Genomic DNA, 23458 nt, shown 5'->3' with positions numbered 1-23458 from the left:
ACTGAAACAATCCTGTTTAAGACAGAACTTATTGCAACTTGCCCCTTTGAAAAAACATGCCTGGTTAAGTGTGGTAAAGAATTACTTTTGAATATATATTACAGATTGATACAGAATTGTGACTTACAGTATGAAATATATTAGATCTATCCTCAAAATTTTCTGAAACACATCCTACATTATATAACCTCACTTCTTCTGTTGTCTTACTTGGGCTGCTTTTTAATTTTTACATATTCTGTTTTCTAACTAGATTATAAGCTCTCCAATGGCGGTGCCTACCATAGGGCACTATGAGTAGTAGGTTCTTGTTAATCTGCCTGCTGTACTGGTAAGGCACCCTACTGTCCACCGTATTTACAGATAAGTGCTTCCCTGAGCTACTGGTACAACAACCTTCCTTTCACTTACCATGGAGAACTAATTTAGGACAACAGATAATCAGGAGCCCTACCAAAAATAATCAAATCTACCAATGGTTATGATTATAGAATACTGATGACAGGTAAACACTTCAGCTATAGTTGTGTAACAACCCCAAGGAAATGGGTTTATAGTATTCTGTCATATTGGAACTGCAATTTTACTCATTAAAAACAATTTCTTAATACACTGACTTTTCTATAGAGTTCAGAAAGAATCTGTGATGGGTACTGAGTTTCTTGAAGAACAGAATGTTTCATTTTGCTCTAATTCATTCTATTACTGAATTAAACTTTGATGTATTGGTCTTGACAAGTGCTTCATGCTGATTGTATTGTGTATGATAGTATAATCACTTCCCTTGCATTTCCCACTGGCTAGCTGATTAATGCAATAGATTACCTGCAGCACTGATGGCAAGGGGGGAATCACTGCCCTTCCATACCCTAAACTGTGTTTATATTTCAGTGTGCATCTGTATGTGCGCACGTGTGTTCCTCAGTACACAGACATCCGTGAAGATTCACCTGGTACATGGGCAGGAAGGTAGGAAAAACCAGAAGGGTAGGAAAGGAAAACTGATGACACAGTGAAGATCAATGCCTTTCAATCACTGTTTTCAGTACACCAAAAATGCTTACTTCTTAATGCTTCCAAATAAGTGTCTAGCATTACACTTCAATTATTCATTCACTTTTTATTCACAAGTATTTACTGAGCACCAACTCTATGCCAGGCATATTTTTCTTCTCACCTTTACTGGAAAACTAACTTTTAAAAAATGAATCACTTTCAATGTTCTATTAGTAGACAAGAAGGAAAAAAGTAGGGTGAGATTATTAAATGGCCACTAATACAGGGACGAACAAGGATGGCCATGAAATTAGTTTAAATGCCCCAATAAAGACAGCAACTGACAAGAAGACTATTAATATTAACCACAGAGAGTAGTTTAATGGTTTCAAAACAAACAAAAAATCTCTCAGATTACTTGGTCTATACAGGATCCTAATTGTTTAGCAAAGAGCATTTTCTGTGTATGATCAATATGTATGGTGAATACGTTGCTGGATATATTCTCATCTTTAATTGTGTGTGTGTTGGGAGCAGACAGGGTGGGGGAGAGGTGAATTAAGACTTTTGTGCTCTTGGCAGCATTTTGAAAGCATTCCTCCTAACAGAATTTTCTCCCCGTTCCCAGCTTATATTTGACCCAAGTGTCCTATTTAGGATCCTCCCATAGAACCCCCTCAGCCCTTGCTCATCCACAAAGGAAGACTGTAGCTTCCAATCTAAGCCATTTCAAGATTGTTTATCGCTTAAGTCTGATTCCTAATTTATGAATGATTCTCTCTCCTCCAGGTCTGCTGAAGCGAATTCTTAAATTACCCAAAAAGGGGCTGGGAAGCACAACCTGAGGTCAACAAGAGGCGGCTGGTCATAGCTCAGAATCACAGAGATTTGGATTTCCATTTCAAAGGTTATCGCTGCTCACAGAATTGAGGCAGTGAGCCACATTTTGCATAACCACTACTGCCACTACTCCTGGCAATTCATCTCTAGATCAGAGCCGGAGAAAATAGCCCTAAGATCAGTCTAACTCATCAGTCTAACTAAGATCTACTAACTCATTCAAGCAATTTAATGTCAGATGGCACCTGTACTTTACATAGAGTCCTATCCTTATTTCCATTTGGAATTTTGAACTTGAGCACTAAAAACAATGTTACGAAGTTATCAGACAAGCTTACAGCAGCCTCACAAAGATTCACCTACTGCAAATCATTTGCCAGCCTGCCTTCCACCTAAAATATAAGGGAAAGTTATTTACATAAATAAAAAAGTCATTCTCAGGTATACCCTTAAGATGAGTGGCTGTTTAAAAGCCTACTGAAGATAGTCACTGTCAAGCACGTATTTTAAATCTCAGAATCCTTTGCCCTAGAGAAATCTTAGTGGAAAGCCTAGTGTGTAAAGAGGCAGGAGGCGCTCTACCGACAGGAGAAGGCCCTGCCTCCTCCTACCACACTCTTCTCCCTCCCGCCCCACCCCAGGGGGGCTCTGCGAGGCAGGGTCTGAACTCCCTATCTGAGTGACAACCATTATTCCTTTCCTTGGGTTCTCCCCAGACCTCATTAGCCCACCTAAGCGTAAATGAACCATGACAACATTAGCAAAGCACCTTGCTAGGTGCCAGCACGTGCAGAGAACAGCCTAAGTGGCTGCTGCAGTCCTCCCTTGGCTTCCACTTCTTTCATTCTAGCTCCTGGCATCCTTGATTCCCCGTGAAGCCCCTGGGAATCGCAGATGGCTTAAAATGAGGCTTCTCAGACCTCGTTAATTTTTGTATGCTGCCACTTCAGGGTAAGAAATGGTGAAAGGAAATGATCCCCAGTCTGTCTTTCTCCGTTTTCACTCCCTCACTCCTCCTATGCTCTACCACGATGGGACACTCTAGAGATCCACACTCTAGGAAGGAGACTCCCCCAGCCAGATTTCCCTTTGGTGGCAGTTTCTTGAGGGCACGTGCAATACTAGCTTTTAAGAAGTGAGCAAAGTAAGGAGAGAAATTTTCTGAAATTGTTGTGAGGAAGAAAAGAACACATTATACCAATGCTCTGACATTTCCTATTAGCCACGAATGTGAGAACAAAATCTACCACCGGTGGACTCATGTTATAAATAGAAAGACAGCATAAAAGAAAGTAACTGGAATTTATTCTTGGTACAAACAATGCTACCAGCCCACTACATGTATAATATAGAACACTAAAGTGTATTACATCTTAACTCCTAGTCAAATCTCCGTGGTCTATACTTAGAAGAGTTTTATGAAAACACACAAAAGGGTGATCCCCACGTGTTGTTAAAATTATTCAATTGTACACCTAAATAACTTAGACAATGAATATCATTAAGAGTCTCCAATTGGCTAAACAGGATCAAATCATCTGTAAACATCGCTTTTAATCCCGAGAATCTCCTATTTTCTATTAATATGTATTTTTTAACTTTTCTCTTTATTTTCACTATTTCCCATACAGGGTATTGAATGGATAATTAAGGCCTAGCAGCTGCATTCAAAGAGAAGGATGGTTGATAGTATTACACAGGAAGTAGTTACCGTAGATTTGCCCACCATATAGAAATATGCATTCTCTCTTTTGGTTAACTTCTGACCCAAACTAGAAATTACTCTGCCGACTTAAAGCAGCAGAGAATAAACCCCTCTTCCCATCCCCACAGCAGAACAGAACCCAGAGCCCTCTGACCCAAGAACACAGAGGTCTCAGTTTTAAGAGACAAACAGCAGTAGGACCACACAACAGAGAAAGAAACCAGGCCCCAGTAATGAGGACTCAGCAGCAGATAGACATTCTGAGAACAGTGCTGGAGGGAAGCAAAGCCTCCTGAGCAGTACAATTGACAAAGCCTCTGTATTTAGAGGGAGCTCCAAATAATGAGGGGAAAAACAGAGGCTGAGACAGGAGCATACAACCCCATCCCAGAGCAGGATGGCCTAGCCCATGTGCAGGAGGGGCTCTGCAGAGCCTACAGACCACAGGAGGTAAACACAGGCCAGGACAAAGACAGTGACCTAAGGGTTTTCACTGGCTCCATAACAGAAGGGACTGGAAAATGAGACCAAAACTTCAATGTACCCCATCTACAGTATGTAGTATCTGTATATTATGATACACTTATTACATAATACAGTTCTCAATCAATAGCATATATTTGGCTACTCTACATTAGTGTGTTTTTTCAGAGTCTGAAGTTAGAGAGCCCCTGTGAACACAGATGGGCAACTAGACTAGGTAAGCTCTGCTGACAACTGCAGTCAGGACTGTGGGACCATGAGGCGGGTGGACCCATGGCAGGACAGGCAGCTTCTGCAGGATTTACTGCCATCTAGGTGAGCTTGACTTTGTCCCTGCTCTCCTCTGAGGAGACAGACTGCCAGGAAGAGAGGCATATCAGTCTTTTAAAATAAGCTGAGGATGGTATCTAGTTTAGTGGTTAAGTCTCTGAAGTCACTGACACGTAGGATCAAATTCCTGCTCTGCTGCTGTGACCTTAGGCAAGTTATCTGGTCTCCTTGTACCTCAGTTTTCTTGGCTATAAAACTGGGGCTAATAACTACCTATCTCACAGGGTTGTTTTAAGAATTAAATAAAATAATGCATGCATTAAGTGCTTAGCATAGTGCCTGATAAATAATTGTTGGCATCTGCGTTATGTTTAGTAGCTGGACCAAAATGGAAAATAAAACAAAGCAAAAATCTAGATCCTGTAATGTCTACTCTCTCTCCTCCTCCTCCTCCCCCTGAAGTTAAGTAACAACGAAGAATAACAAGGTTGGACTGAAAATCTTAAAGACAACATTTTGGATAATGAGTTTGAACCTCTTCACCTTCCCCCACTGAGTTCTCCCTGTCTTCATTCATGTTATTCCTTCTTTCTGTAGTATTCTCACTACTTCTTCCCTACAACTCACCTCCATGAACATTCCTGTAAAACCATGTTAAGTTCAGTCTACTTATTCACTAATATGTGAATAAATTACTCTATCAAAGCGCTCTGCAGTTCACTCCAGCCTGTTCTAATTTCTCCTTTCTCCTGATGATTGTATCTCTACTCCCTCCATACTCCCGGTACCATCGTCAACGGTAAAATCAAATATTTAATACATCTATTCTCCTTGACATAGCAAATGCTTAATACATACTGATCGAGAAACCACAACAAGACTTCTGGAAAGAAGTGTTAACAGGAAGGCACAGAAATGGTGTAAGTGGTTAAGCTATATTCTCCTTGCACCCAGGGAAGACAAACTGGTAGGTGACAAGCAATCCCTGATATGTGGTTCATTAGGATTACATACTACACTTACAGCTACATGGAAGTTTCCAAGTCTGTACTGACATCTCTTCGCTGCAAGGGGGCTCTGGGAATTGCTGTTTTCTCCATTGCACTAGCAAAGACGTATCAACTTATATGGCAAACTACACTGGAATGCTTTCCAGTTCTCAATGAGAAGCAGTCACTCCTTAGCCTATTCACTAGCCACCATCAACTTCAAAATGTGGAAAGTCTGAGTTTGAACTTACCATAGAAACTAAGTAAGGGGCTCCAAACAGTGGGGGGAATTACTAAGCCTTTTGCTTTTGGAGACGTAAGATGGCATATCCCAGAAATTTCTCCACAGTTACCTCCAGAGCAGAGCCTCTAGAATCTTAGTTCTGGCTGTGCACAAAGGCCCTCCTGTTACTTACAGTACCATTTTGAATGTGTGACTTAAGCATATGTTTTCTTCCTTATTCAAGAATAATGTGGGTGGGTGCAAAAGAGGCCAATACTTGTATCTGCAATGATAGCTGGGACAGGGTTCTAGGTCCACGGAGTAGGTAATTTTTAGTACTTTGCAATATCTGTGGTCCCAGTGGGTGGGCTAAGTTCTCTATTGCTGAATGTAGATTTATCCTGATTCCAAGTCCCCTGAATCTTTATACTCACTCTATCTATCCAGCACCCTACCAAGGAACATTATATCTATTGCCCAATAAGGAAATGCAAACTAGAAAGAAACATCTAACTATGGCTATTTCTGCCCACACACAGTGAGGTACCTGTATCAAAAGCTTTGAAAAGAACTCAGAGATACCACCTTGTTCTTATGAACTGAGTGAGCACACCTCAGAGCAGTAAGGCTCTTGCAATGGAAGCCCAGCCTCTCCCAAAGAAACAAGGTTACATGCTAGAGAGCAAAACACCTGACTCAGAGAGAAAGTATTTAAAATTTGGTGGGGGGGGAACATATTATGCAATACATATTATGAAAATTTAAGAATTTTTCCCTGTGCTAAAACTGTAATTAAATCTTATTTAACTGTTTCCTCTAATGACATCCATTTTAATTAGGTTTTAATAGACTGGAAGCCACAACCTATAGTTTTATGAAGCAAAATAAAATTACAGTCTTGGAAGACATTTAAGGAAAGAGAACCATCAACACAGATGAGAGGTTACAATATATCCCCTCATCCCTAAAGACCCCCACGGTAATTAAGTGTGCTGAAGAGACAGCCATTAGGGCTAACAGTAGGTGTGCTCACCAATTTGCACTGGGCTTGAAATAACTCTTGAGATCCAAGGGTTATTTCTGTGATCCGTATTCCAGAAAATCTGCATGGAGTAAAGAACACAACTAAAAAGGTATGTATTCTATAGCTCTACCAAATATGTGTAGCCACTACCAAATATGCAGCCTCTACTGTTGCAATGGGCTGTCTTAAGATTTTAATATATACATGTTCTTATAGCTGATCATGATACAACAACACTCATCTTCAGAAGACTGCCATATGTTTGGGAAAATGAATATTATGTAAAGAAAGTAAAATTAATATATGAAAAACTGATTCACATGCAAGATAAATGTATCTGTAAATGAGATGCACTAAACAGGATCTTAATAGTATGCATCTGTATCTATTTCACACTACATTATGAAAATCAGGGAGTAAATCAGAAAAATTAACTCAGACCAAATGAATATCATAGGCATTTATTTTAGGAAAGAACTGAGCATAATCATTCCTTTGTTAGCTAGAGGATGGGGCAAAGAAACTGGGCCTTTTGCTATCTCAAATAAGTATGCGTATCTTTATTTGAAAGAAAGAGTTAAATGAATATATGTTATTTTTAAAACTAATTTTGAAACATCGGTACTTAAATTTTAATAAATCACATATACTCAAAAAGTTGTAAATCTTGGGGAGGGGGATATCTGATCTTATGAAAAAATACAATTTTGTAATCTGGCTGACAATCTGATGCCTCTAAATCTCTCTGCCAAGAAGCAGTTACTTGGCTAAGATACTCTTACTAGTATGCTTTCATCAGATTAAGGCTTTCATGCCAGGAATTTTTTTTCTCCTGGGGTACTGGCCATTGCCAGAAATGGACCTATCGAATCTACCGGTGCTAAGGAGTTAAGCATCTGAGATTTAATTTAACAGTTTCAGCTTTATTAAGCTGTCACAGAGCGGCCCTACTTTGATAACAGTAGCTGCTCCAATTATGGCTTGGTTTAGGGTTGACAAGTATAATGATTCATTCGTGGCACATGAGAAGCAATAAAAGGTTGTTTTGCATTACAGCTTTAAAAATGTGGGCACTTTTTTCATTTAATTTGTCACTTAGCTTTTGCTAAGAGGACATTTAAATTGCAGTAAAAGGCAAATGGGGCTTTTAGTTTAAATGTAATCCCCATATTTAAATGATCTGTAATGGTGCAGTGTTGGAGTGGGAACACTATTGTCTCACAGTGGGTCCTGATGGTGACATGTGACATTTGTATTCAGGTCCTGTATTATCCATGTGGCTAAAGGGCTTCCAATTTCATTTCACAGCCAGAAGCCTGCAGAAAACACCAATTAACTTGCAGATCCCATTTGCCGACAAAACTCAGCCTCTTCTCAATGTCTGGCATCTGGCAGTGCTCAGCATTTAATTCCACAGCAGAGCCTTGAAGCAATGTGAGCCCTGTGCAGGGGCACAAAGTCAAATTCCCCCATTTTCTTAAGAAGCAAAATTCTTTCCTTTTGAAGTCCAGAAGCAACTTTTAGTTAACTTTTTTGGTGAATGAATATTAAGATGTGATAACTATTGTTACTCCTACATGATATTCTTCACAGAACTTAGAATTCATTAAAATGGCAAGTGACCTCTGCTCACCATCACAGTATGTAGGAGAATTGATAGCAGTCTAGTGATGATTGGGTTCGGGGGAGGGAGGGTGATTTGTGAAAAAAGAAAATATAGGGCAAGAATATATATTCTTCATCCTGGACTGAAATCAAAGAACTTGTTTAAAGCCTGGTCCATAACTAGAAAAGTAGTCCATCAGAGGGTATAACTAGCATTAGCTAGTAGAAACTTCCACCTAATGAGAATTAATCCTTTTGATTGAGGGCTGAGGTACATAATTTTCAAAGCCAACTTGCAGAAGTGAAATATGACTAATGGATTAAATGCAAACCCTGAAAATTTTATTTAACTATATCACTTGTACATTTTTTTTTGGTAACCAAAAAATTTAGTTGGTATTTTCTTTCTAATTAGTTATTTGTTAATTCTAAGCTTCTTTAAGTACCAAAGCTCTTTAAATTTTATTCATTTAATATTAATCCAATAATAGTTTTTTTTTAAATGCTAATCCTTTTTACTGCCATAAACCAACTAGTCAATTCAACCGTTACTACAGAGTTACAAGACTGAGGAGTCTTTACTTGTAAATCACTCAGTATTCTATAAAAATTTTTGTTTAAACCATGCATTACACTTGTGTTCTCCAACCACCACACTGGGCCCCCAAACATTTCCTTCCAATACATTGCAAGGATCCACTGTAGTTACAGATTGATTTAAATTTTGATTGAGGGGATGGCCACTAAGCATTACTTCAGGTGACCCAAGGGAAGTACTAAGATTATTACAAGATACTTAATAAAAATATTAGGGGAAAAGGTCAACAAATATCTAACAGCTGGCAAATAGCAGACACACGTTAAAAAACAAACAACAAAACAAACAAGAGTTGTCATCCATAGCTCAGTTCCTGAACATACATCCTATTAATGGGAAAAAGGAAATTTTGGTGTCCAATTCTCTACCAACCTGCTGTACAACCCTAGGTCACACTATGTCATTTTGTGGAAGTCTTCTAACTTCCTCAGACTTCAGTTTCCTTATCTGTAAACAGTTCATCTCAAAGGTCCCTTCCAAGCATTATTATCATGTAGTATCTTCACAGACATCAGCCTCTCTTGGTCTAGACATGGGATCAATAGCATGATGTGGTCCATCATTAGCCAAGAGGAAGACAGAAGGTGAAGGTATGAAGACTTCTACTATTCAATTACACTGAAACTAGGATCTTCTAATAAATATATGCATAATGTAAAACTAATATAGGCATTGACAAAATATTTGCCCAAAATTCCATTTGTCACATATAGATTTCTTAATAGACAAGATAACAAATACATTATTAATTTCCCTAGCAATGAGCACAGAGTAACAAGAGTCATCCCCCCCAAACTTCCCAGTAAACATGAGTAGTAGATTTCTCATTTTTTCAACCACCTGCTATATTTATATCTTTACCACCACGGATTTGGGAAGCAATACAAATTAGAGTTTGCAGTGTCTTTTCCATTCTGACAATCAACAGTCCATCTAAGTCAATAATAACAAAAAAAAATAAAATGAATATTCAAGCTACTTTTGATACTTTTAATGTGGGCAAAAGGGGAAGACAGCCAAATTTTAGTTGAACTGATTACAGTATCAGTCTAGAAATAAGTAATCAGTTCTATTATACCAAATACCTGTTTTGACATATAGCTTTTTTTTTTTCAAATATTTAAAAGCAGATCCCGTGCTTGCTTTCCTCAACATCAGACAATTCCCCCAAAACACTGCCAAGATTGGTTCCTGCAAATGCCTCATTCTTCCTGTTCTTCTAACCAGTGTATAATGGCAACAAGTTCATATAAAAGTAGCTCTCTCTTCTGCAGGACTCTGACCATGGTCTTTGTCCACACACAACCCAGTGGCAATCCATCAGGAAATTTACACTTACCCAGCTCATCCCAGAGCTGCCTGTATTTGTCAGTCATTGCAGTGCCTTGTTGCCTCCAAAGTGACAGACGAGGGTCGGCCATGAACTGCTCTGTTATCAAAGTCAACATTCGGGCCCCGTTTGAGTCCCTCATCTTCAACATCTCCCGCACCTAGTGGGGAAAAAACAGACCTTCAGAAAAATGTTAAAAAATGAACAGCAATACAGAGACAGACTACTTTATTTCTCTGGGGAGGGAGGGTGGAGTGGTGGTGGTGGTCAAGTCTTCACACCATCCTTCTTAAGCAAACAAAAGTTGTTAAAAACGAGCCTCTGAGGGACTCCCGTGGCGGCCCAGTGGTTAAGACTTCACCTTCCAATGCAGGGGGTGAGGGTTCAATCCCTGGTCAGGGAAGGGAGCTAAGGTCCCACATGCCTCGCGGCCAAAAAAACAAAATATAAAACAGAAGCAGTAATGTAACAAATTCAATAAAGACTTAAAAAAAAAAAAAAAAAAAAGGTCCACATCAAAAAAAAAACCTTAAAAAAAAGAAAAAAACAACAAAAAAAATGAGCCTCTGTCCTAAATGGCTATTTAATCAGAGAACTGATCATTAATTTTTAAAAATTATGTTTTAGAATCCACACGAGGAAAAGAAATTTGCGTAACTTCCCAATTTTCCCCCCAAATGTTTTTGTCAGCCTACAGAAAAATAATACCAAAATAAACAAGACAAATCATTGGGTACCTTCCTGACTCCCTAACTGATCGCACTTAACCACCAGAGTAGTAGAGTCTAAAGCACTGTACTGAGAACTCTTTAGAGATCTTCTAAATTGATCTGATAGTGTTTATAATAATAGCATCTGTCCTTCCATTTTTTTAAAAAAGCTTTATTGAGACATAATTCACGTACATACAATTCACCAATTTAAACTGTACAATTTAAACCTCTTTCAGTGGTTTTTAGTACATTCAAGTACAAGTCCTACGAGTGCTTCAGTTTTTGAGGTAAATTAGTAATTTCACTAGATTCTTTCTCACCGAGGATTTCCATGTAAAGAGCAACAGCATACTTCTATTCACTCAGATGGGACTGTTTTTGCAATGGTAAGAGGAAATGTAAAGGGCTGTAGGTTCAGAACTCTCTTGCTCCAAATGAGCAATCCTTGAAGCAGAATCATAACCACTGACCTAGTAAGTTAACTTGGCTTCTCTGCTGGAACCTCGAGCTCTGTCCATTATTCTTCTGTTACATTTCCCAAATAAACAAGAAAACAAGAAAAGAAACACAAGGCTAAGTTGCTCTACAGGAAATCCTAAATGAATCCATCCATTCTTAAAGTGTATACCGCTATGTGTTCAATGAATAGGAATCCCAGCTGAACATCAGTTCTCTGTGTAGAAAATTAGTGGAGCAAGGTCATAAGTAGTAGATAAGGAGAGGGGAGTCCTTTTATTCAAAATTCTTTCTATGTGAAAGCCACATGAAGGAGGAAACAGCAGATCTTCAATAAAGCAGCCTAAACCTCTAGATCAATAGGTTCTGCCTCAGTCCTGTACCCTGACAAGTAATGGAACCCTCCCCCCAAACCAGGCTTCAGAATTTGAGCCTTGTAGAGAACTCAAATGTACTTCTGCACTGAATCACAAGGGTATGCTTCCAGAAGGGTTTTTTGAGTAATCTTAAGAAGTACTAAAAAGGAGAAAGAAATGGAGTTGCCATTTATCGGACATCTTGCTGAAGAGTTTTACATTCATACTTACCTTTTAATCTTCACAACAACCATATAAAGTAGGCCAGATTATAATCCCCATTTTACAAATTATAAAGCCATCCCTCAGAAGTTAAGTAACTTGTCCAAAGGACAAGAGGAACAACTGGAATCAGAACCCGGATCTGCCTTAACTCTGGAAGTTATGCCATTTCCAAAATTAGATATTGCTCTTACTTCATATGGCATATACAATGTGTACATCATATAGAAGGATAAAAATAGCAACTGCAGGCCAGTCTAATACCTCTTTCACATTGCTTCCACTAGGCCACAGTGTACTCTCTGCTGATAAGAGAATCTATGAAATACTTCCTGTGTGTCTAAATATACCAAAACTTTAATATTACCTCTATATATCATGGATTTAATTTAGTATTTATTTTCCTAATAAATTTCTACCCTACTACTCAGTTAGCAATAGCAATGAAAATAAATGCTTTACTATTAAGCATACAAACCAGAACTATTAACCAACACTCAAATACATATACATTAATTACAGCCTAATGGTAATTAATTTTCAGACTGTTGACTGTGAAGTATTACAAGAGTCTGAAGTGCCTATGAATTACCAAAGAATGATTAAATCATGTGAAATAATTTTAGAGTTAAATGTATTTTTACTGTAATCTAAATTCTTGAAAAATTGGCAATCTAAGTATGGTATATGGAATAAATCTTTTTTTTTTTTTAAGGCTGCACCACGCGCATGCTGGATTTTAGTTCCCTGACCAGGGATTGAGCCCATGCCCCCTGCGCTGGGAGCATGGAGTTTTAACCACTGAACCACCAGGGAAGGTCCGGGATAAATCTTCATTTAAAGGGTTTTCATTAATCAGAATACACTAATTTTTGGCTATAAGCGGTAACAGAGTTTACTCTAATTCTTCTGAACTACAAAAGCTTTTAAGTATTATAGATATTAGAGAAGTTGTTTAACAGAAATATCAATGAACACAGTTATCTGTTCCCTTAAAACCAATTTGAATACGTTATCTATAAAGATGGCTGTACCCCCAATGAAAAGACATTGCTTTAACATTATTTAAAAAGAATTTTATCCAGTATTTAGACATGTGTTTATGGTACTAAGAGTTCTGTGTAAAGCAAGACACAGCTTCTGTTCACAATGAACTTATAATGAAGATAACTTTGTTTCTTAGGCTATCAAATTTTGGTGATGAAAATTAACATTTACCAAGGGCCAACTACTGTTAGACACCATTATCATTTAACACCATAATCACAACAACTTGAATGGATATGCTACTATTAGCTAATTTTATAGATGAGGAAACTGACTTAAATAACTTGCCAAGGTACATACACTCAATAAGATTTAGAACTGAGATTTAAACCCAGGTTTGTATGACTCCAAAGTTTATGCTCTTGAAACTAATTTAAAGATATCGACATTAAACTAATTATATAAAGCACATCTTAAGGACTATATTCAAAGGTATGCTCTACTTGGGAAAATTAACTAGAAGAAGAAAAAACTTGAAAAGATGGCATTTCAAATAACATTAAGCTATTTTATTTTTAGTACTGAACAGCTTTTCAAAATTGTATAAATTGCCACCATTTTATTAATAAGAGCTGAGAAAGACAAAAATGGCCCATATCTTGTCTAAAGACACCTAAGTAAATTAATGCTTGCATTACGACACAGAAGTCTCTAATGGTTGATAATAACTTAGTCTATTCTTCCCCCCACCCCACCCCGGCCATGCCACATGGCTTGCGGGATCTTAGTTCCCCAACCAAGGATTGAACCTGGGCCCTGGCAATGAAAGCACCAAGTTCTAACCACTGGAACGCCAGGGAATTCCCAGTTCTTAAAAAAATAAATAAGAATTTAAAAAGAAGCCTTTATCCTATTGTAAACATGATCATATATACTTTCTATAAATGTATATATATTTAGAATATTTCTTTAAAAATAAAAAGTCATACCTTTGCAAAGAGCAAATTAAGCTGCTTCCCTGATCCGTGGTACCCGCCCTGGGAAAGGAACAGTTTAACCTGTTCTTGAACCTGCTCTTCATCTAAGTGCCAGCAGTTTTCATCATCTATACTAGCACCTGCTGTTGGATCAGGAGCACCTAGAAATAGAAAGAAAAAAATAACACATATGCTAGGAAAAACTCTGGGCTAAAAGGGCTCTGAAAATAAACTTGAAAAGAAATAAGATTCTGTATTTTTTGCCTAAACACTTTTTAATCCAATCTCAATTTCAATATACATACAAATGTATGACCGAAAGTAAATGTAAAAATTATTCTTTTATTGCCAGAACTTTGCTGATTTGTGCTAAGCCAAACGGCGAAGACTTTAGAGCTGAGATGTTTCCCTTTTTTAAGATCAGAGACTATACCTTTGGAGATGAGTTTACAGGTTCCCTAAAGAAAAAAAAAATTCACAAGAATGTCTCATTGTAAATATGTGATGTTTATAAAAGCTCTACTGTGTAGGACACGTTACTAAAATGCTTTTCAGAGACATCAGAAAAATATGAAACAAAGGAAACTCAGCAGCGTATTTCTCTTTACAATGTTAATTCAAGAAGCTTTCACCATTATCTGCTGCTGTATAAACTACATGCTGACGTAAGTCTTTAGTTGCAGAAAACCAAAGATTAAAAAGGGAAATCAAGCCACATGGGAACAGGCAGTGCAGCTGTTGTACTAAACCAGGTTGTAGTATCACCTTGCCAAAACTGCGTAAATATTTTATTGCTGAAGTACGCATAAAAGAGAACAGCTATGTAACAAGCCCTGTGTGTAGACTACCTCAGAAACTCAAGAATTACCCAGATATTTAGGCAGGTGAAAATTGTTTCATTATTTATTAATAAAATAAAATAAAATGGTATTTAAGGCCTAAGATTCATAAGTAATACAAAAACTAAATCTAAAATCTCTTCTCTATAGTGTTTCATTGCCTTATCAACCCTTAAAAAAATACCTGTGTAGGTGTGGTTCTACACTTCTTTTCTTTTAATGATCTAATGCAGACTCAACTGGCCGAGGAAATAATCACTAACATGTGCTTAGAACCAGGGTCCATTAATCCCTAGGAGGAAGACAATGGGTCTGTGAACCTCCCTGAAAAAGTGTGCTTTCATTCATTCAGCCGACATATTTACTGAGTGAGTGCCCTCTGCTAGACTTGGGGATGGACTGGGGTACAAAAGAGAATTCCTCTCCTCACAGAATTTACCATCTAGTTCAGTGGCTTTCAAACTTTTTTGACTAAGACCCACAATAAGAAATGTAATTTATATCATACTCAATACACCTGTGTATCTGCACACTTATATGATCACACCTATTTATTAATCTGAAGCAAAGGTATGATGAAAAAATACCCTTATTGTAAGTGGTCTGATATTTTCTATACTATTTCATTTTTTTTAAAAGGCTTGTCATAATTTTTAAAACTGATTTCATAATGTATAATGGGTTGCAATCCACTATATGAGAAACACTGTTTTAAGTATGTGAAATAAATATCAAATGTAATAATCACACATACAAATATATAATAATAAATGAACTAATTGTTTATAGAAGAGGACAAAGTGCCAGGAGATCGTATCAGAGAGCTCTGACCCGGCCTTGAATTGGCAGAATAAGCATACCTTGAGGAAATGGAATTTGAGCTGAGATCTGCCTTAAGTAGATTAGAAGATAAATTAAGGCAGGAAAAGGAAGCACTGGGTCTGCACGTGAGACTAAGAGCTTAGGCAGAGGTCTCGGGCATAAAGGAACATGGTACGTGGATGAAACAAAAGATAGTCCATGTCCATGCAACTCAAAAGTAGATGATAAGGAAGAAGAGCAATACAAGGCAACTCTGGAGAAGAGAAGGGACAACTCTTGCCAGGCCAGAGAGCCCCGACAAGTGAGGAGCTTAGTTTTTCTCCCTAAAAGTAATGAATGGGAATTCACGACAAGGTTATCCGAAGTGGAAGAATGGAATACTCTTCAGTGAGAACAGAACATCAGTGAGAACAGAAATGGAGAACCTGACAGAAATTTAGGATATAAAGGCAAAAGGACTTGGTGAAGAAGTAGATACATGAGATATGGGCGATCAGGGGGCTGAGAGAGACATGGTTTTCTGGATTAAACAACTGGACGAAATACTGGACAACTCACTGACACACAGACCACCAGAGCAGGATCAGTTTTGGGGGAGGGAGGGGCAGTGTTTAGATCATAAGCTCAATTTTATTTTTATTATTATTAAAAAATTTTTGGCCGCACGGCGCAGAATGCAGGATATTAGTTCCCTGAACAGGGATTGAACCCACACCCCCTACAGTGGAAATGTGGAGTCTTAACCACTGCACCGCCAGGAAAGTCCATGAGTTCAGTTTTAGACATGGTGAATTTCAAGTACCTCTGAGATAGATGGTCAAGAAGAGGGGACAGGATTTCAAGTAGGGAGCTGGATATACTATGGGACGCAATACAGGGTAAAGAGAGCGTCTAAGATGGAACCCTAAGGAAGGCCAATACTTAAAGGCTGGGCAAGAGAATGAGGAAGGATAACAACGGGAACGAGTAGCCTATTAGGAAGAGCAGGAGAGACTGGCTCTTCCAGAAGGCAGAGAAAGCTGTTCCAAGTAGGGAGTAGGCAAGTAGGGAGTTATTTAAGCTACCAGAGAGCAAGGATTGTATCTGCCCTGTTCACCACTGCCTCCTAACACCTAGCCGGTGTTTGCCATTATCAGGCAATCAAGTACTGGGAGGAACGGGGGAAAAGAGGGAGAGAGAAAGGCATAAATACATTCCACCCCTAACAAGAAAAGGAACCCTAACAGAAAGGAACCACTGCTAAAGTATCCCCACATGCATTATCTCATTTTCTTCTCACAATGTCCCCTGGAGGTGAGTATAGCTATGATCCCCTTTCTACAGAAGGAGAAACAGGTTCAGAGTGGTTATGACTTGTCCACAGCCACAATGCCAAATCCGGTCTCCCATTTCTCTCCCCTGCTGAAGAATATATCCCAGAACCTTGGAGCTCAAGTTTAACCCTGAAGGTATCAAGGCAGCAGTTGTCAACCGTAAATCAAAGATAAATTTAAGGAAGGATACTGAGATCTGTTAGCGTGTTTCTCTTTTACAGGAAAATTTAAGGACACACAACGTCGTGAAGAGTTAACTAACTACTGGGGTTACATCTGTAACCCCTAATCTAGCTCATCCCTTTGATTCTAGAGAAAGACAGACACAGACTCACAGACACAGACACACAACTGCACAAAGACAGGCCTCCACTTCCTCAACCTTAAACTTCTATAATGTAGGAATAAAAAATTAAGTAATCAGTTGAAAAATAAAACATAAATTTACTCTAAACACAACTCAACATTTTAGGAATAAAGACATGTACACTGTACGTTATAGACCAGGAAATTAATGTCCACAACAACCCCCCCCCCCCCCGCAAAAGAGCAAATTTATTTATTAAACATTTTTTTTTTAAATTTATTTTTGGCTGTGTTGGGTCTTCGTTGCTGTGTGCGGGCTTTCTCTAGTTGAGGCGAGCGGGAGCTACTCCTCGCTGTGGTGTGCGGGCCTCCCACTGCAGCGGCCTCTCTCGTTGCGGAGCACAGGCTCCAGGCGCACGGGCTTCAGTAATTGTGGCTCGCACAGGCTCAGCAGCTGTGGTGCACGGGCCCAGTTGCTCTGTGGCATGTGGGATCCTCCCGGACCAGGGATCAAATCCATGTCCCCTGCACTGGCAGGCAGATTCCCAACCACTGCGCCACCAGGGGAGTCCTATTTATTAAACTTTAATTCCAAAGTTTAAACGCTAACATGTCTTGATTACATGCATTAAAGTATTGCCCAAGCCCTGTATAAAATGTAGATTTGCAAAATTTATTTCTACTTGTTAACAGCTGTCTATAATCAAAGACAAACCTCTCAGCATTTAGCTTTGAGGAAGGTATGCAAAGAGAATCATAATTCATGTATTTATACATTTGCTATTAGATATTCCCCCAGTTGGGGGGAACCAGAACCTGTGTATGTAAATTAAATGATCCATTAAAGTGTTTTAAAACCTATCATATTTTTTAACCCTTATTTATATTTATAATTATAAATGCTATAACTTTTACAAGTGTATAATTAATCTTTGTGAGCATTTTATTACTGAGGCTTAACTCTTCAAAGTTTCAAGCCTTCAGGGAAAGTGAAATTATCTGTTGAAAAAAGTGAAACAGTTCGTCTCTCACTCCCAGCTAGGGTGTGTGGATCTGATTCACCCTCCTACCTTGCTTACATAATGCCATAGGAGAAGAGCAAAGGAGAGTTCAGAGACAAGAAGGACTACTGTCCAAGTCTTTGGCTTTCCCTGCCTGCTACTTGATTTGGTTCAGATTTAGTTTTGATTTACCCCAATATCAAAAACTCTTACCCCAGCGGTTCCCAAAATTAGGAGTATATCAAAACTCCTGAGGTACACCGTGAAAAATAGATGTTTAGGCACCGCTTCAGACCTACTGAATCAGAATCTTTGCCACAGATAAAAAGGCAGGGGCAATGGGGGTGGGGAGTGTGGCTGGGAAACACTAGTCTATATTTGGAGAGAATCTTAAACATGGTGGCACATTTTGGATCTTAGTTTTGAAAAGTATTCAGGGTTCTAAGTCATCAGACAGACGCCTCTCCAGCATACTGACTGAAGTAAATTTAGGACATATTGACTGAGATATCTGTCTCTTGTCACAAAAACAGTCACTTCTAAGCACTGGGCAACACCAAATCATTCTGCAAATTTTAAACTGAGATATTAAGACATGTTCACAACTGGCTTATACTATGTTTGGTATGTGGAATTATCCACAGCTTTGGGTTCTAACGGGGAACTTAAAGCTTTCTTTTTTCTTAAACTGCTGGAAAACAAATTCAAACAAGAAGCGAAAGGCTTTAGTTTACATCTTCATGCTTTAGTAACACTGTTGTCCAAATAATGCTTTAAGCGTTTTATATTTATGTAGCAGTGTTCTTTTTTGTTAAAATTAAATTGTCAAATTCAGTCTACAGAGGCAGAATGCAGGCAGCAGATGTCTACAGTGCAGAGGTGATTAATTCAGCCTCTTTTGCAGGACCTATAGAAGAATGCCATCTCCTACAGTTTTAGTGCCTGCTGTTAAAGATAGGAAACAATAAGTCTGTGGCTTACAAAGACACCAGTACACCTGTCTTATAAGCTGAAGGCAAAATCCTGATATCAACCATTGGCACCAAGAGAGGAAAGGCAAGGCAGCAAACTTTAGAGATTCAGGCTCAGAAAAAAATCTTTCTTTAGAGAGGACAAGAACTAGACCACTGAAAAATAATGTGCATTGAATAAACACACACTTGAGAAAAGCTTTAAATTTTATTCTTACTGAAATCCCCATTTCGAGTTAGTGACTAATGCCTTCATTTCAATATACAATTTTGTGGTGGCTGAAGGAGCCAGATCCTTTATCACCTATTCTCAATGGTCAGTCCACGTAATTCTACTGCCATGGTGCAGTGTGGTGTCCTCTCCAGGAGCTGTCAGAGGACAACCTGTTTTCCTTAGCCTGCAGGCTAATGACAGGGAGCCCTGGCATGCACCAGGCTCTGCTCCCTCAACAAGCCACCTTCCCTTTAGCTAAATTCCAAGGAAATAAATAAGTAGTACGGTAATCAGGATATATCTCAGGGAACTCAAATAGGCCTGTCAGGGTTTATAGCCCTTCCTCTATTCTTTTCCTCTCACCTGACTTTATTACTCATCTCTTATTATCATTTAATTTACTTCAGAAGTTCAATGATATGCTTATTCATGTACAGAAATAATCATGTATTTTATATGGATAAAAAGCAATAAAATATTTGTACATTCATCAATGCTCATTTAAAAAATTCAGAGTACTCTATGCTTAAGAGGTAAGTCATTTTCCATAACTTAGCTAACAAATGTATTAGCAATTACCTGTACACAAACAAATAATTAAATGCACAGTTCTCAGTAAGTCTCATTTTTACATAACCTGACTCTTCAGATTTATTAAAAGAGATCTACTATGTTTGCAAGGTTCAAGAATGGTTTGCTCAGAATTTTTTTTTTTTTTTTTTTTTTTTTGGCGGTACGTGGGCCTCTCACTGTTGTGGCCTCTTCCGTTGAGGAGCACAGGCTCCGGACACGCAGGCTCAGCGGCCATGGCTCATGGGCCCAGCCGCTCCGCGGCATGTGGGATCTTCCCGGACCGGGGCATGAACCCGTGTCCCCTGCATCAGCAGGCGGACTCTCAACCACTGCGCCACCAGGGAAGCCCCTGCTCAGGTTATTTTTAAAGATGTTTTTAAAAAAAAGTTCACAAATATTTTCCTCAACTGTCTTGAAGACTCACGTCAACTGCCACATCACAATGATGGAGATAACAGCAACTCAGATTTACTCCTTTTTAACCCTCCTAACCTTATGAAATAGGCACTCTTTTCCTAACCACGTTTTACAAATAAGAAAACAAAGCCCTGAAGAGATTCAGTTCCTTGCCTCCACTCAAAGAGCTGGAAAGCAAAGGGACCAGAATTCTAATGTAGGCTGTCTAACTTCTAAGCTCTTAAACACTCTGAATACTCTTACAGTGGGAGGTAAGAGAAACCTACAGGGAGGGAGATGGGAATAATAAGCTCATCTAGCCAACATGGAGATTTAGGATCAGTTAAAGGAGACAGGGATGGCAAGGAAACTGATCACAGCTGGTAACAATTCTTTGAAAATTATGAGAGTTGGGGTAGTGTCAGAGATGGCTATAGGGTGTTAGGGAAGGCAAGATTTGGAGGTGAAAAGAGAAAGGATAAAGGGTATTGGGCTAAAAGTAACTTGGCTGTCTCTGCATTACCCTATCAAATACATGACACGTCAGAGATGTGACTCCTCCCAATTAGGAAACAAAAGTCCTAAGGTTACTTCTCATTTGCTAAAATGTTTTTTCATGTGAAGATGATCATGTGTACATGATTGTATATTTCAACAATTTTTTAGAACAAAATAAAAATCATATTATGGAAACATCAAGTTCTAATTAAAACTTAAGGGAAAAACTGGTAATTTTTGGAGGGAAATTTGGCAGCAATTACAAAACCCAAAATGCCGATACTAACTGTTTTGGCATTTCTACTACTAAGAATCTATTCCTCAAAAGCATCTGCACAAATCCACACATACACAAAGAATGGTCACGGCAGCACTGCACATAGTAAGAAAAAAATGAAAACAACTTCAAAATCCTTCAGTATGTTAATGATTAAATATATCCAGAGTATGTAATACTACATGCAACACTTAACACAGTACAAGACCTATTTGTACTAACAAGAGAAGATATTCATGATATATTAAAAGAAAAAAGAAACTGCAAAAAATAAGTTTTTAAAATTGTTTTTTAAAAATTGCATACACGTGTGCACAAAGAAAACTTGCCTCTGAAGACTCTAAACCACACTGTCAGCCATGGTTGCCAGGGAATAAGGGAGCTACTGGAGACTAAGGCAGGAGAGCTGGTGGGAGCCAGTGAGTTCTTGTCTTTTTATCTTCAGATACTTCTATACTTCCATACATCTTTTCAACATGCAGTCTTCTTTTTCTTTTTTTTTACTTTTAAGTTTCACACTACCGTAGTTTGAGATAGCACATTTAAAGCAACTTTAATTCTGTCCTATAGATAGATTTGCTAATTACATTGACCACCAGTAGTAGGTCATACCTTTGTTTCACCAACTGTCAACACCAGAACGGTCTACAATAGAAAGGATAATGCCTGTAATAACAAAATTATCTCCCTAGGATAACTGCACAAACTGGTTGCTAATGCAAGCCCAATTACAAGGACTATGACCCTCGACAGAGAAACAAAATGAAGAGAGATGTGACATGAGGCCTCCATCAAACAACTCCAACTGTCACTCACTGCTAGATTTGGAACAAGTATGAGTACAAGAATAAATCTCCAAGTTCTTACCAAGAACAAAATGGAATAAGAAATGATACGGTTACTTTTTTTTAAAAGTGTAGTTGGCTTCCCTGTTGGCGCAGTGGTTGAGAGTCTGCCTGCCGATGCAGGGGACACGGGTTCGTGCCCCGGTCTGGGAAGATTCCACATGCTGCGGAGCGGCTAGGCCCGTGAGCCATGGCCGCTGAGCCTGCGCGTCCGCAGCCTGTGCTCCGCAACGGGAGAGGCCACAACAGTGAAAGGCCCGCGTACCGCAAAAAAAAAAAAAAGTATAGCTGATTTACAGTATTATATTAGTTTTAGGTGTACAGCATAGTGGTTCAGTATTTTTACAGATTACACTCCGTCAAAGGTTATTACAAGATAATGGCTATAAATTTTCTGTGCTATATACAATATATCCCTGTTGCTTATCTATTTTATACACAGTAGTTTATATCTCTTAATCTCATACCCCTAATTTACCCCTCCCTTCCTTCTCTCACCCCTCTGGTAACACTAATTAGTTTTCTGTGTCCCTAAGTCTGTTTCTGTTTTGCTACATACATTTGTTTTTATTATTTTTTAGATTCCACATATCAGTGATATCATATAGTATTTGTCCTTCCCTGTCTGACTTATTTCACTGAGCATAATAGTCTCTAGGTCCATCCATGTTGCTACAAGTGGCAAAATTTCATTCTTTTATATGGCCAAGTAGTATTCCACTGCATTTATATACCACTTCTTCTTTAACTATATGTCAGTTGATGAACACTTGGGTTGCTTCCACATCTTGGCTATTCTAGATAAATAGTGCTGCTATGAACACTGGGGTGCAAGTATCTTTTAGAATTAGTGTTTTCATTTTTACTGCATAAATATTCAGGAGTGGATCATATGTTAATTCTATTTTTTTTTTTAATATTTATTTATTTAGGCTGTGCTGGGTCTTAGCTCCGGCATGAAGGATCTTTTTTAGTTGCGGCATGTGGACTCTTAGTTGTGGCATACATGTGGGATCTAGTTCCCTGACCAGGGATTGAACCCGGGCCCCCCTGCATTGGGAGTGTGAAGTCTTAGCCACTGGACCACCAGGGAAGTCCTGTTACTTCTATTTTTAGTTTTTTTTTTTTTTGGAGGAACCTCCATACTCTTTTCCACAGTGGTTGCAACAATTTACATTCCCACCATCAGTGTATGAGGGTCCCCTTTTCTCCACATCCTCTCCAACATTTGTCATTTGTAGACTTTTTGATGACTGTCACTCTGACAGGAGTGAGGTGATATCTCATTGTTGTTTTAATTTGCATTTCTCTAATAATTAGTGATGTTGACCATCTTTTCATGTGTCTATTAGCCATCTGTATGTCTTCTTTGAAAAAAATGTCTATTCAGGTCTTTGCCCATTTTTTGATTGGGTTATTTTTTTTTTGATATTGAGTTGCATGAGCTGTTTGTATATTTTAGATACTAATCCCTTGTTGGTCATGTCATTTGCAAATATTTTCTCCAATTCTGTAGGCTGTCTTATCGTTTTGTCAATGGTTTCCTTTGCTGTGCAACATCTTCGAAGTTTAATTAGGTCCTAGCTGTTTACTTTTGCTTTTATTTCTTTTGCCTTAGAAGACAGATCC

General features: G+C 38.5%; 1 protein-coding gene across 1 annotated transcript in view; it reads right to left on the bottom strand.

The window, feature by feature from the left end:
* ZSWIM6 (zinc finger SWIM-type containing 6) overlaps positions 1-23458 on the bottom strand; it is a 205291-nt gene that overhangs the window by 42274 nt on the left and 139559 nt on the right. Inside the window, exons 3-4 of the mRNA XM_065874785.1 lie at positions 13787-13935; positions 10073-10223 (exon numbers count right to left, since the gene is read on the bottom strand). Of these exons, the coding sequence (XP_065730857.1) occupies positions 10073-10223; positions 13787-13935 (300 nt within the window). The remainder of the gene's footprint in view (positions 1-10072; positions 10224-13786; positions 13936-23458) is intronic.

This window comes from Phocoena phocoena, chromosome 3 (assembly GCF_963924675.1).
Source record: "Phocoena phocoena chromosome 3, mPhoPho1.1, whole genome shotgun sequence".
NCBI lineage: Eukaryota > Metazoa > Chordata > Mammalia > Artiodactyla > Phocoenidae > Phocoena > Phocoena phocoena.
The sequence above is the reverse complement of the archived record's forward strand: the minus strand, read 5'-3'. Positions and strand labels throughout refer to the sequence as shown.